Source organism: Ascaphus truei, chromosome 20 (genome assembly GCF_040206685.1).
Source record: "Ascaphus truei isolate aAscTru1 chromosome 20, aAscTru1.hap1, whole genome shotgun sequence".
NCBI classification, from domain to species: domain Eukaryota; kingdom Metazoa; phylum Chordata; class Amphibia; order Anura; family Ascaphidae; genus Ascaphus; species Ascaphus truei.
In genome coordinates, this window is record NC_134502.1 from 10,199,275 (window position 1) to 10,215,051 (window position 15,777).

General features: G+C 46.8%; 1 protein-coding gene across 1 annotated transcript; it reads right to left on the minus strand.

The window, feature by feature from the left end:
• Nucleotides 1–1,460: 1,460 nt before the first annotated feature.
• Nucleotides 1,461–4,183, minus strand: RNF225 (ring finger protein 225). The gene is made up of 2 exons (XM_075578160.1): nt 3,458–4,183; nt 1,461–2,878 (listed from the first exon to the last, which is right to left on the minus strand). Exon 2 carries the CDS (start codon nt 2,851–2,853, stop codon nt 2,206–2,208), a length of 648 nt encoding a protein of 215 aa, XP_075434275.1. The 5' UTR covers nt 2,854–2,878; nt 3,458–4,183; the 3' UTR covers nt 1,461–2,205.
• Nucleotides 4,184–15,777: the final 11,594 nt, after the last annotated feature.

The following is a 15,777-nucleotide window of genomic DNA, read 5'->3' on the forward strand; positions in this document are numbered from 1 at the left end:
AAGGGCTACGGGAATGGAGCTTTAGCTGTACCATAAAACGTATCAGGAAAGAATGAAAGACCTTAATATGTACAGTTTAAAATGAGAGAAGGGGACGGGGGACATGATCGGAAAAGAAGTGCTATAACAAGAGGTCATACTCTGATGCTGGAGGGTGGCAGGCTGAGTGACAATGTGAGGAGTACTTCATGGAAAGCGTGGTGGATTCATGGAATAGCCTCCAAACTGAGCTGGTAGAGGCTAATACAGTTAGGGAATTCAAAAATGCTTGTGAAAGACAAATATATCTTAAATATGAAGGGACGTGAAGGATCAAATAGGGTCTGAGGTTTTACAGCAGATGGGAAAATAGGGCGACTAAGTGGCCCAAGTGGTTCATATCTGCTGTCACATTGTATGTTTCTGTGTTACAGATGTCAGTGTTAAATACAACCTAGCAGCTCCAAAACATGAAATCACTTAGAGTAAATTATTTGCTTGAAAAAGATTAAATCACCATTTAACCCTTTGGGTGCCTGGGTACCTGTCCGTCATGGCTCCTGAAAGTGGCTCTCTCCGTGGTTGGTGGAGATCATCAATAGATGTGAGGGAGGTGATGGTGGCCTTGAAAACTGCGCTGGTCCATCCCCTGTTGAAGAAAGTGGGGGGATGTAGGGGGGAGAGGAGGATGGAGAGACAGTGGGGGGGGGGGGGAAGAATGAGGGGGGGGAGAGTGGGGGGAGTTAGGGTGGGAGAGAGAGAATGGGAAGTTTGAAGGGGAGGGAAAGGGGTTCTATAAATATTGTTGGGGGGGTGCAGTTGGTAGAATTTGCCCTGGGTGCAAAAATACCTATTTCTTCCTCTGCCTTTGGATGTAAAGCATTCACGATAACTCATTGTGGTCACTGTGTATATAAAACTGTATATTCCCCATGGATATCAGTGACAGTGACACCCTGCAGTCAGTGGGTTTCTCTCTCCATCTTTATCTTATTCTACTATCCCTCTTTCTCAATAACTCTCTATCCCCTCTCTCTTTCTCCCCTTACCACTGTTTTCTCCCTTCTTTCCTCCCTCTGTGCAGAGCAGGGAGTACAATATTATAAAAGGTACAAAAAGAGACAGACATCGAAGAAGACAGCGAGAGGGAATAGGCGGAAGAGAAACTGTCTGTTTGGGAGAGTGTGACTGTGGGAGACGCAGATAGGCAACAGAAGTATTCAGATAGAAAATGAGAGTGAGGGGGACAAAAATAGAGACATAGAGAGAGTGAGGGAGGAGGGGGGGGGAATAAACAGAGGGAGGAAGAGGGAGAAAATGAAAGAAGAGGAGAGGGAGAAAAATAGAGAACAGGGGAGATATAAAGAGGAAGGAAGGCAGAAAGAGAGAAGGTGAAAGCAGAAAAGGGATAAATAGATAGAAAGAGAAAAGAAGAGAAAGAGAGAGCGAGAAAGGAAGAGATAGCTTAAGTAATAAAACTATTTTCATAAGAATTTAGAATTCCTTTTATTTCTCATTATAAAAACAGCAAGTGCATAAAAAGAGACCATCTGGGAGTGCGCTCTCTCTGCGAGACTGCCCCATCATGACTCAGTCCTTCATTATTGCATTCTCTTGATGAGGAAATAATCATTATAAACCTCTTATTACCATGGGAATTCCAACGCCAGCAGTCACTCCTTAAATTCTGAGGGTCACAAAAGTGCAAAAAAGGGTTTTCTGGGATAACCAGGACATTTAGTCAGGTGAATTGGAGTGGGTGACCCGCAGAGTGAGGTAGACATCTTCCTGACGATTGAGACAGCCTTTTAAAGTGCGAGACTGCCCTCTCAATGAGTGAATGCACTCTAATGTGTGAGAGTTCATTCCAATAACTGAGACAACATGTCAGTGAGTGACAATCACTGTAGTTGAGACATGCTCACAATGTATGAAACATTGATTGGGACTCCCACTTGAGTGAGACATTCTTTCATTTGAGTGATGCACCCTCATGAGTGAGACATTGCTCTTGTTGACTGTGAAATCCTCCAATAAGTAAGTCAGCCATCCAGATAATTGACATAGCTTCTCAATGAGTGACATCTACCACACTTGAGTGAGACATTATCCCAATGAATGAGATGGCACTATATGAGTGAAACTGCTCTCCAGTTGACTTAGATAGCCTCCCAATTAATGATAGTCAGTCCACTTATACGAAACATTCCCCCCTCCTCATACCGATCAAAATCCCACCTCTCTACCTAGTGCTCTGTGCCCCAATGTGGAGTTACTTTCCCCCTCAGTCCTGTTCATCCCCTCCTGTCCCACAGTCACCCCCTGTCCATCTTCCCTATGCCTATTCCAAGGCACCAGGTAGAAGATGTAGACTCCGGCAAGTATGAGAGCAATGGTGAGCAGTACGGCCAACCCGAGAGAGCCATAAAAGATACAGCCACCTCGCCTGAAAAGATAGCGTATGTCTCTGGTGGCTGGGGCTGGAGGAGGGGGAGGGCGCCCCAGGTCCACACTGAGGCTGATGGAGCTGAGGGGGAGAGAGGTTTTCTTCTGGACATACAACAGACCGCGGTGGCGACTGAAGCGCATGGATGGAGGCGACTTATTCATCTGCTTCAAGAGGTCTTGATCAGTAGACAGCCCCAGGGGGCCCCTCCGGGGCAAGAGAGCGGTGGGAAGACGGCAGATAGGGCAGGGGAGGGAGTCAGGGTGGGGTGACCCCACAGAGATGCGTGAAAGACACTCCAGACAGAAGACATGACCACAGGAGAGGAGCTTGGGGAGATGGAATAGAGCATCGTACGAGGTGAAGCAAACAATGCACTCGGAGAGAGAATTTTCCTCAGCAGCCGGAGGGCAGGTCTCATCCAACATTGCGAAGCAGAGGTCATGGGGGAGTCTGTAGGGGAAAGGGAGAGAAGTGGGTGAGGGGGTGAGTAGAGAGAGGGGGAATAAAAAAAGAAAAAGTCACAGAGAAAGGTTAGAAAAAGGAATGAAGAGAGACAGACAAGAATACAGTCACACTGACAGGAAGAGAAGCAGAGAAGTGAAAGAGAGTGTCAACTACAATTCGAACTTGGTTCCGTCTCCCTCTCCTCCTCACTCTCTCCCCCATCGCTCTTCCTTAGTATATTTGCACTCTATCTTGTTTGAATGTCTGGCAATATTTTTATCGTCTTATGTTTCTGGTACTCCCGGCTCTGCACACTCTCTTATCTCTGTCTGTCTCTCCCTTCTCCCTCCTTATACCTCATTGCTCTTTCTCCAACTATATCTCACAAGCTATATCGCTCTTTTTCTCTCACTTTTTATAGTTTTACTCCCATATCGCCTTCCCTTCACCTACCTGTCCTCCTCTCATTCCGTTTCACCTCCCTCCCTCTTTCTCTGTCTCTTTTATGCTCCCCTCTTGCTCCCTATCCCCCCGTCTCCCTCCCCCGCCTTATTCATATAAAGTATTATTACATATATTCCTTACCTTCTTAACTCACACAGCTCTCTTCCTTTCTTTCTTCATCTGTGAGACACTCTCTCAGTATCTCTGTAGGTCTCGCTCTGCATCTCTTGCTGTCTCTTTTACCAGCACTGTGTCTGCGTCTTCCCGAGAGTTCTCTTTGCTCTTTTCTGCCGGCTCTTTAACTCCCTTCAGTACTGGCACTCTATGTCACCTTTTCCCCTTCTTTGTTACAGTGTTGCAGGCTGTCTAACCTGGCCCTGGGTAGCCAGGGGAATCTCGCTCAACCTGTCTGCCAGGCTGTCTCACCTACTACAGGTGCATTCCTCGTACACTCCCTCTTTGCAGGTGCAGTGATAAGGGACATGTCACCCATAGAGAATGTCAAATTCCTCTACACAGTGACACAGACAACAGGGAGCTATGAGTCTGTCCCTCCCCTCACAGGGTGACACTGTTACATGGATAGGCGGGAGCTATGAGTCTGTTCCTCCTCCGTGCAGGGTGAAATGGTGACACTGATGTTGTTTGGCAAACTTTTGTTACAGAAAAGTAGCAACATTCAGTAATTAACTCTGCTAACTGGTAGAGAGCAATAAGCAATCTCTTTCTGTATCATTTTCACTGCATTCTGTGGGCCGCTCATGTGTCTCATTAGTACCTTGAGTGGTCTATCCTGATTGGAGAGTTTCTCATCTTGCCTTTTTTAGCTTAGCCCTCCCCCGCCCCTATCTCTCTGGAGAACTCTCCCAGCAGTCTCTCACACTTTCTCTCTCTCTACCTCCCACCCCTCTCTCTCTATCCCTTCCTTCCCCACTCTCTCAGGACCCCTCTCCAAGCAGTCTCTCCCTCCTCTACTTTTCCCCCTTTCTCTCTCTTTCCCCCACCCTCCCAATAGCTCCTTCTTTTCCGACTCTCTCTCACAGGATCCCTCTCCCAGCACTCTCCCCGTCCCCATTTTCTCTCTCTATCTTCCACCCTCACTCTGTCTCTACCTCTTTCCTTCCCCACTCTCTCTCACGGGATCCATCTCCCAGCAGTCTCTCCTTCCAACCCTCTCTATATCTATCCCTTTCTTCCCCACTCTCTCTTTCTCTCAGGACTCCTCTCCCAGAAGTCTCTTCCCCTCTCCATTTCTCTTTTATTTATTTTATTTATAAAATGTTTTACCAGGAAATAATACATTAAGAGTTAACTCTCATTTTCAAATGTGCCATGGGCATGTTGACAATACATGTAACAGTTAGAGGCAATACGCGCGTATATAACAGTTTCAGACATGATTAAAATGTGAGACAGCTGAAGTCTTGAAAGAATTTAAGAGTCTCTGGTAGGTTGTTCCTTCCCCACTCTCTCTGACTCACAGGACCCTTCTCCCAGCAGTCTCTTCCACTCTCCCTTTTTCTCTCTCTACTGCCTTCCTTCCCCACTTTCACTCACAGAACCCCTCTTTCAGCAGCCTCACCCCCTCTCTCTCCTCCTCTCTCACATCATTCCACACTCTCCCACCGCCTCTTAGCCTCACCTCCCCCCCACTCGTCCCCACCCAGAAGAACGGTCTCATCACCCCTCTCTTCCGAGACAGTCGAGTGAAGGTATAGAACTCCCTCCAGGTGTTTGGGTTATAGAAAGAGACCTTCCCCTGGCCTGAAAAATCCAGTTAGACCCCCACTCTATTGAGAGTGCACCCCTCCACCTCAAGAGGTCTTTCAGGGTTGTCCAATGCTCTGAGTTGGGCAAAAAATCGAGAGACACACCAGATACATTCCTGAGGGCTGAACATGTAAGTCCCACCCCCACTGCGTACATCTGGAGAGGCCACGCCCACAGCCCACTCAAGCCCATTCATGGCCGGAGGAAAAGGCGGGAAGCCCAAGACAGCAGCGCTCTGTTTCAAAGTGAGAGGCGTCAGGATGGGGCATCCCAATAGATTTGCCATCTTGAGTGAAGACATTGGGAATGTTGGGGCAGAAATGGCTAGACTGGGGGATACTAATTCCTCTAGCAGCCAGGGAAATAGTTCCTCCAGCACAATGGGGACTCAGGATGCTCAGATGCAAAGAAAGATTGTGGTGGTAGGGGACTCCATTATTAGGAAGGTAGATAGGGCAATCTGTTGCCAGGACCGCATGAACCGAACAGTTTGTTGTCTCCCAGGTGCTCGGGTTCGGCACATTGCGGATCGGGTAGACAGATTGTTGGGGGGGTGGCTGGGATTGACCCGGCGGTCTTGGTACATGTTGGCACCAATGACAAAGTTAGAGAAAGATGGAGGGTCCAAAAAATGATTACAGGCATGTAGGCCAAAAGCTTAAGGCAAGGACCTCCAAGGTAGTATTTTCTGAAATACTACCAGTGCCATGCGCTACCACAGGGAGACAGTCAGAGATCAGAGAGGTTAATGCATGGCTAAGAAAGTGGTGTAGGAAGGAGGGGTTTGGGTTTTTAGAGCACTGGGACTCATTTTCTGAGAGGTGCCATCTATATTCTAGGGACGGATTGCACCTCAATGAAGAGGGATCTTCTGTGCTAGGGGGGAGAATGCTAAAAAGGTTGGAGGAGATTTTAAACTAGGATGGAGGGGGGAGGGGAATGAAAACAGATGATGAACTAAATGGAATAGAGACGGATACAAGGTGGTATGGAGGTAGAATGGGGGCAAGTGCAAGTTTGACAAGCAGTGAGATACCCATAGTAAATAGAGATAAAACTAGAAAACTTCTAAAGACTAAATCAAGTGGGAGCAGAAAGGAAGGAGCAGATAAGATAATAGTACAGGCTGAAAAAAAACTTAAATGCATGCTTGCTAATGCAAGAAGCCTGACAGATAAAATGGGGAGCTTGAATTAATAGCTACAAGGGAGCAGTATGATATCATAGGCATTACTGAAACATGGTGGGATGAAACTCATGACTGGACAGTTAATTTAAAGGGGTATTCTCTTTTTCGGAAGGATCGAACAAATAGAAGGGGAGGTGGAGTATGTCTATATGTTAAACCAGATCTAAAAGCTATTATAAGGGATGATGTCTATGAAGGGAATGATGAAAATGTAGAGACCTTGTGGATAGAAATTAGCAGTGGAGGTAAAAGTATAAAGAAAATGTTTGTAGGGATATGCTATAAACCACCAAATATCTGTGAGATTGAGGAAGCTAAAATACATTTGCAAATGGAGAAGGCATCAAAACTGGGTCATGTTTGCATAATGGGGGATTTTAATTATCCAGACATAGACTGGGGCAATGAGATTAGCGTTACAACAAAAGGAAACAGGTTTTTGGGGGTGCTTAAAGATAATTATATGACCCAAATTATTGAGGAACCAACCAGGAGAGGGGCAGTTCTGGATTTGGTCATATCAAACAATGTAGAAGTAATAACAAATATTCAAGTCCTGGAACATTTGGGTAACAGTGATCATAACATGGTCTCATTTGAAATAAATTATCAAAAAACAGATTACTTGAGTTCAACAAAGACTTTAAACTTTAGAAAGGCAGACTTTAATAAACTGAGGTCTAATCTAGTAGTAATACACTGGGATGATGTTTTTGCAGGGAAAAATGTAGAAGATAAATGGGCAGTCTTTAAAACATTGTTAGAAAAGCACACTTATCAGTGTATACCCTTGGGTAATAAGTATAAAAGAAATAAGTCAAAACCAATGTGGCTAAATAAACAGGTAGGGGAGGAAATGGACAAGAAGAGGAAGGCGTTTAGATTCTTTAAGTCAGAAGGGACAGAGACATCATATCAGAATTATAAGGAATGTAACAAAAATTGCAAAGGGGCAATTAAATTAGCAAAAATGGAAAAAAGGATTGCAATAGAAAGTAAGGTCAACCCTAAAAAGTTCTTTAAGTACCTTAATAACAAAAAAATGAGAAAAGAAAATATAGGACCCTTTCATTGTGAGATTGGTAGGCAGATTATTGGAAATAAGGAGAAAGCAGAGGTATAAAACAAATTCTTTGCCTCTGTGTTTACCAGGGAAGAATCAAGTTCAATAGTAGCGCCACAGGAGGAAGCCACAACCTCCATATTAATGACCAATTGGTTAACTGAGGAAGAAGTTCATAAGCGACTTGAAAAAATTAATGTAAATAAGGCACCTGGCCCCGATGGCATACATCCAAGAGTTCTCAAGGAGTTAAGCTCAGTAATAGCAAAACCATTATATTTAATATTCAAGGACTCCATTTCCACAGGCTCAGTACCACAAGATTGGCGTAAAGCAGATGTGGTGCCGATATTTAAAAAGGGAGCTAGATCACACCCGGGGAATTACAGACCTGTAAGCCTGACCTCAATAGTAGGGAAACTACTTAAAGGTTTAATACAGGATAATATTCAGGAATACCTAATGGAAAACAAAATTATTAGTAATAGTCAGCATGGATTTATGAAGGATAGATCTTGCCAAACTAACCTTATTTGTTTCTTTGAGGAGGTAAGTAGGAATTTATTGTAGTGTATAGGTGGTCACTGCAACAGGAACTCAGCCGCAAACGTGAACAGTTAAAATCAGCTTTATTAAACTAGATGCTGCGCATCACAGAGATCACTCTGACGCGTTTCGTTCCTGTATGGAACTTTATCAAAGAGAGTAGGAATTTAGACCAGGGTAATGCAGTTGATGTGGTCTACTTAGATTTTGCAAAGGCTTTTGATACGGTTTCACACAAGAGGTTGGTGTACAAAATAAAGAAAATTGGACTCAGTAATAATATATGCACCTTGATTGAAAACTGGTTAAAGGACAGAAAACAGAGGGTTGTCATAAATGGAACTTTTTCAGGTTGGGCTAAAGTCGTGAGTGGAGTACCTCAAGGATCGGTACTGGGGCCCCTGCTTTTTAACTTGTTTATTAATGACCTTGAGGTTGGGATCGAGAGCAAAGTCTCCATCTTTGATGATGATACTAAATTGTGTAAGGTAATAGAATCAGAGCAGGATGTAATTTCTCTTCAGAAGGACTTGGAGAGACTGGAAACGTGGGCAGGTAAATGGCAAATGAGGTTTAATACAGATAAATGTAAGGTTATGCATTTGGGATGCAAGAATAAAAAGGCGACTTACAAATTAAATGGAGATATATTGGGGGAATCCTTGATGGAGAAGGATTTAGGAGTGCTTGTAGATAGCAGGCTTAGCAATAGTGCCCAATGTCATGCAGTAGCTGCAAAGGCAAACAAGATCTTATCTTGCATCAAACGGGCAATGGATGGAAGGGAAGTAAACATAATTATGCCCCTTTACAAAGCATTAGTAAGACCACACCTTGAATATGGAGTACAATTTTGGGCACCAATCCTAAGAAAAGACATTATGGAACTAGAGAGAGTGCAGAGAAGAGCCACCAAATTAATAAAGGGGATGGACATTCTAACTTATGAGGAGAGGCTAGCTAAATTAGATTTATTTACATTAGAAAAGAGGCGTCTAAGAGGGGATATGATAACTATATACAAATATATTCAAGGACAATACAAGAAGCTTTCAACAGAACTATTCATCCCAGGGGCATTACAAAGGACTCTGGGCCATCCCTTAAGGTTGGAGGAAAGCAGCAAAGGAAAGGGTTCTTTACAGTAAGGGCAGTTAAAATGTGGAATTCATTACCCATGGAGACTGTGATGGCAGATACAATAGATTTGTTCAAAAAAAGGTTTTAGATCTTTTTAGATGGGAAAGGTATACAGGGATATACCAAATAAGTATACATGGGAAGGATGTTGATCCAGGGATTAATCCGATTGCCAATTCTTGGAGTCAGGAAGGAATTCATTTTTCCCCTTAATGGGGTTTTTTGTTTGCCTTCCTCTGGATCAATAAGTAAGTATAGATCTAGAATAAAGTATCGGTTGTCTAAATTTAGCATAGGTTGAACTTGATGGACGTACGTCTTTTTTCAACCTCATCTACTATGTAACTATGTAACTATGTAACTTTAGTCCGGCCGGTAGGGAAGAGGGAAGGAGACATCTCAAATTGAACCTCGCATTGGTTCAAGAATCCTCGACAAGTGAGGAGGTCCCCATCATACCGATTGGGAGGTGGTATACGTGGTCCAGGATTATGGATCGCCAGAGGAACAGTGATGGGGCAACTGGAGTTTCCTGGAGAGAAATATTGGCAAGTTGTTGTGACACAGTGGTCAGTTGGTTATTGACAAATTGCAAATGTTCAACGGAAAAAACCTTGGCCCACCTCAAGGGGGTCTGCATTTGTTGGGCTCTGCATAATGTAACGCCTGTATGCCCGCAGACCAGGCCTGTCCCCAGTACTGAGGTGGGTAAGGTTGTAACACGCACCCACAGCAGTGAGGGCATGCCCGGAGTGTGGTAATGCGTTGCCGGGCCTGGTAAGAAAGGGTTAACGTATACTTGCAAAGTCCGGGGTACCAGAGTTCGGGTGGTTATGTCCGTGTGCCAGAGTTCAAGGATAGGAGAGAGCAGCGTGGTGATCCAAGGTTCAAGGGTTGGAGAAAGCAACGTTGTGAAGTCCGTAAGCCAAGGTTCAAGGGCAGGAGAAAGCAGAGTAGTCGTATCCAGAGCAGAGTTCAAGCCAGGGGAATCCAAACAGAAGCAGGGACAGGAACCAGCGCTAAAAGAAACAAGGGAGCTAGGCATAGACACTGCACACACAGAGGTCACCGGAAGCTATGCAGAGTGATGAGCTAGAGGACAGATAGGGGTTATAAAGGAAGGAGCACCAATGGGAGAGAGAGGAGGAGCAGAGGGTTGAATGAGAGGCTGCAGGGATAGGTTAGAGAGAGCAGGGGAGGAGACAGGGAAACCACTCAGAGATATGGCTTGTAAGCCATGGGGGGCGGAGCCAGGGTTTTGGGAATGCAGATATCTGGAGCGTGTGCGCGCGCCCTCTGTAAGGAACTGATGCGCGTGCACCGTGCGCGCCAGGGAGAGCGAGGGATGCCGCGCCGCGGGGGCGCTCGGCAGGGAAGGCAAGAGGGATGGCGAAGGAGAGGAGCCAGGTATTGTGGAGGTTGGAGGACTAGAGGCACGCAGAGAGCCGCGGGGGGAGTGAGTGGTTGGGGATGCATGCGCACCTTGCGGAGGATGCGAGTGTGGTCAGAACGCGCGTCTGGATGAGCCGCAGAGGAACGGCTGCGGGGAAGGGAAGGGACAGAGTGAGGAGGTAAAGAAGAGAGGGGAGTAACGGCAGTGGAAAGAGGGGTGACGGGAACACATTGGGAAGCGCAAGTCCACTGATCCGTCACAGTTGTCTGGACTACTGAGCATCCTAGGCCATTGTCACATTCCCCTGATGTGAAGATGTTTTTGCTGATCTCAGGGGTATGACCTTATCTTTTCTCTTCGCTTGGCCTTCCTGTCACTTGGATGTGGCCAAGACATGGGTTGGAGAGGGATGTGTGTCCACATTCTGTTAGTACTGTTCTGCGGGCGTCAATGTAGTCTGGTTCGTACCCTTTGTCAATGCACACATTGCCCACTATCACCCATCCTAGGTAAAGTCTTTGGGCGAATGGGGCGTTGTGGGGTCCGTTGCTCTGTTTGCGGACTTTGTGTACCCTCAGGATGTCCCTACCGAGAAGCAACAGGATCTTGGCGCCTTGTTCTACTGGCGAGATGTAGTTGGCTATCCCTCTGAGGTGTGGGTGATGACGTGCCACGTCTGGTGTGGGAATCTCGTCCCTGTTTGCAGCCAGGTGACTGCACTCGATGAGTGTAGGGAGAGCTATCTTCACTCTGTTGTCCACTGAACGTATGATGTAGCCAGTTGCTCTTCTCCCTGTTTTCTCAGTTAACCCTGCACAGGTTCTGAGGGTCTAGGGTGAGGCATTGTCTTGTGCATTGAACAAGCTGAAGAATTCCGTCTTCGCCAATGATCTGTTGCTTTGATCATCAATGATGGCGTACATCCTAACCACCCTCTCAAGTTGTCCCTGGGGGTGCACTGCGACAAGGCATATTTGGAGCAGGACCTTTTGTCACATCCTTTTCCGCAAACCTCGGTGCACTGAGACGTGACAGATGTTGGCTCTCCTTTTCCTTCCTCCCCGCCATGCTCCACTACAGAGGATGGGTTGTTGAGTTGGTGGAGTGTCAGCGCCTCTGGATGTAGAGATGTCACGTGCTTGTCACTTTTGCACACTGCACATTTGATGGCTTCTTTACAGTCTTTGGCTAGATGGGTTGAGGAATCGCAGCACCTGAAGCAAACTCCGAACTCTCAGAGTAACTTCTTGCGTTCATGTAGGGACTTCATCCTGAACCCAAAGCATCTGTTAAGTGGGTGTGGCTTCTTGTGTATGGGACATTCCCTGTTTGGGTCCCTTGGTTTCTTGCCTTCAGCGACCGACTGGTCGGGACTTGTTTGGGTCATGGGTGACACGCCTGTACTGTGGACCGAGATAGGTGTTCTAGCATTACCATATCTTGCTGCTGGCCTTTCATTCCTCAGGTTGCTTGCACTGGATGTGGTCTGGGCACCTAAGATGAAACTGGGATCGTTCCTTGTCCTTGCTGCTTCACGGATGAAGCTCAAGAAGAATGAGAAGGGAGGGAAGGCGACTTGCTTCTCCCTTTTGTATTTGGAGCCTTGTGACGTACATCTTTCTTGGAGGTTAGGGTATCTTCTCAAAGATGGGTCTCACTCCGCGAGCTGAGTCTAGGACGTTAAGACCTGTTAGGGTTTGTTCTGTTCTTGCAAACTCTAGCTCCTGCAGCAGGTCCCCGAGTTCTCGTAACTTCGAGTAGTCCTAGGCTGTGATTCTAGGACTCGACTCTTTTGAAGAGTGCGTCTTCGACCGCTTCGGGGCTACCGTAGCACTCCTCTAGCCTTTCCCATACCAAGTCAAGACCTACTTGGGTGTGGTTCACATTTGCTGCCCTGAGCCTCTTTGCATGTTCTATGGATTCTTTCCCCAGCCATTTGGTCAGCAGGCTGAGTTCGTCCCTTGCGGAGAAGCCCAGGCTCTTGATTGCGTCTTTGAATGTGAACTTCCATATTCGGTAGTTCTCAGGATGGTCATCAAAGTAGGTAAGTCCTGTTTGCACCATGTCACGTCGGATCATGTACTTGTCCATGTCTGTTAGGCCTGATGCATCGGTGTGTTGGTCTTGTTCTGATGTGGTTGCTGGGAGGGGCCTTATGGCCTGCTCTTCCTTGGTGTGGGTGTTTGGCGACTGCTGGTTAGTGAGATGAGCTGTGTTTCCCTGCGTGGGCGTACCTGGATTGCGAGCCTGTTGTAGTGCATCCGTATTCGTGCTGGCGTGTGGATCACTGTTGCGGCTGTTGCTGTCCCAGGTTGCGTGTACCCTCGAAGGAACGGCATTGTAAGGAATCCGCTCCTGGGTTTTGCTGAAACCTTGTCCTTACAGAACCTTGCAGCTTCTAGGAAACTCTCCCTTGAACCTGCAATCAAGAATCACCTGCTTTCGCAATTAGACTGCAGCCTGCTTCTTGCGGCCTCCTATGCAGCTCTGTCTGATTGCTGTCTGTTCTATTTAACTCCTGCCCCGCCCACCAGGAAGTTGCTGGACATAGACTTTCTTTAGTAACTGTGTTTGCCACAGCCTGTGTTTGGCCTGCCTGGCCTTCTTGTCATAGTTCTCAGTTACTGGCAGACCCCACCGCGCGGCCGCGATTACACTGAAGCCTCAGTGTTTCTTGTCCTGTCTGCAGTACCTGTGCCCTGCTTCCAGTCCTGCAGAGGCCTGCATCGGTGCTTCCTGTTACCTGCTGCATACTCTCCATTGCAGAGGCCTGCATCGTTGTTCCTGATACCTGCTGCAATCTCCTGCTTCCAGTGGCGTCCGCTACTCACAGTTGTACCTGGCTAGGGGGTGCTGTTTGTGCTGATGTACTGGATCCCCTCTCTCTCCTGCAGAGGTCTGCATCATTGTTCCTGTTACCTGCTGCAATCTCCTGCTCCCAGTGGTCTCCACTACTCACAGCTGTACCCGGCTAGGGGGTGCTGTTTTGTGCTGACACACTGGATTCCCTGTTCCTGTTCCTGTCTTCATTGGAGCACCTTCGCCCAAGCGTCCTGTTGCTGACCCTGCTACGTACGACCACGGAATTCGCAACCCGGATCAGGCTTCGTGGTCTAAGGTCGGTGTATATCTATCCCCACCTCAGCCCCGCGGTCCGGTCCAGGTTTGTGGTGAGCACGTACGTTACAGGCATCTTCTCCATGTGTGCCTAGCAAGTCTTCAGCATCTGTGATGTCACCCTCCTCCTGTTGAGATGGTGCACTGGTGTTTGCGCTGAATAGGCTCCTCACATAGTCCTAAATGCGTTGGACTGGATCCTCTGAGATTATTCGTCTGTATGGTTGCTCCTCGCCTTCCTGTTGCGCGGCTGCTTCTAAGACTTCAGCTTGGGCTATGGCGGCTTCCCTCTCTTGATTTAGGGCCTCTAGGTTAACGTCCACCTCTGTCTTTTTACGCACAGCAGTGGCTGCAGCGGCGGTGGCAGTAGCTGTCTGCTCCTCCTCTTCTATGCAGGCTCTTTCTAGTTTCATGCCTCTTTCTGAGCGTATGTGGCCCTTGCCCGTGCGGCCTCTGCATTGGCTCGCGCCTTGGTGGCCTCTGCGGTTGCACTGGACACATTAGATTGCATTGATTTTGCTGACCTTGATGAATAATTTCAACAAAAATGGCTATAGAACACCAAGTAAAATACCTGCAAAAGAACAAATAATCCTATACAGATATGGTGAAATAGCTAGCGCTCAGATAACTAGAAGTAACAATGCATATATATATTGCATCAAAAGGGAGTCCTTATTAGAAAAGTCCAATATATATAAAATATAAAAAAACAGTCCAATGTCAATCACCAATTGCAGGTAAGTGTAGCTGCTCCCTTCACTGGATCCAACCCTTGGGTCCAGAACAAACCTACAGAAAAACAGAAGAAGGAGAGAGCGCAAAACACATAGTGTACCCTGTAATTTAATACTACAATACCAAACGGTTAAAAACACTTACAGATATTCGCCATAAGTGCGCACAAAAACAGAAATGAAGTTGTCTGTGTAGTCCCACTCCAGCAAATGCCGCAGGGCTGAGCTGTGTCTCTAGTGGCATTGAGTCTGCTACCCCCTGCAACAACACCCGTTGCAAGCCGTGTTCAGCCGACAGGAGCATCGTAAGCGACGTGATCTGACGCACAACGGACTGACGTCACTACCCATGTGACGCGGACGTGGAAGTGGGATCGATCTGGTCGTGGAGAGAGGAGCAATGGAGTTGTCAGTGCAGACCGGGACAAAGAATTACGACTGCGGCGTTTGGTGAAGTGGGACTACACAGACAACTTAATTTCTGTTTTCGTGCGCACTTATGGCGGATGTCTGTAAGTGTTTTTAACCGTTTGGTATTGTGCTATTAAATTACAGGGTACACGATGTGTTTTGCGCTCTCTCCTTCTTCTGTTTTTCTGACTGTAGACGGACGTTCACAGAGGTACACAATTGGAGACTTTTATAAGGTGAAATTATAATAAGGCTTTATTGTGCCTTTTCCTTTTCATCAGGAAATCCATCCAAACACAGGGGGGGGGGGGGGGGACCAAGCTTCTATTCACTTGGGAGTATTTCTAGTGAAACACTATGCAATTAATTCACATCTCCCTTAGTCAAGCATTTCTCCCAGCCCCAAACACATAGCATGAAATAAGCAGATATAAGAAGTCTCTTAAGAATGAAAGTCTTATCTGTTTCTTGGAGGGAAAATCTTCTCAGTTCCTGGTTCAGCTCCCTTCCCTTAGGGTGTGTCAGCTTCAGGTTTAGTAGTTTTCCCTGTGTCTTGAAATCAGCTCTGCTGTGTCTTCTGGCAGAGCTCAAGACATGGTCAGCTCCAGAGATCTGTGTTCTCTTGGTCAGTCTCTCCTGGGAGACTCAAGAACCCCTGCTCTGTCTCCAAAGGTCAGCTCACAAGTGAGCTAAGGAGTCACTTCCTGTCTCAACAGACAGGCTTTTGTAAGCAATCTAAATCAGACAGGTGGTGTTTATTAATTGACTACCAGCAGTTAACCACCACACTGCTAGATTAAAGGCACATTACTTGAACAGGGATTACTCCCCTGTTACACTGACCTTGATGAATGTCTGGACGTGCTGGAGAGCTGCGATGCGGACTCCAGGAGGAGCGCCTTTCTCTCGCTTTGCGCGTCAGTTATAGCGGCCCGCACGCGGCAGTCACATTTTAGATCAATGTTACTCTGTAAGTCTCTTTCTTGCAGGCTCTCGCCGGTGTTGGCTCTTGTCAAGTAAGTGATATATGTCTGAAAGCTCTTGGTAGCACGAGTGGTTAGACTTTATTTGAATTATTGCCTGCCCTAGCTGCTG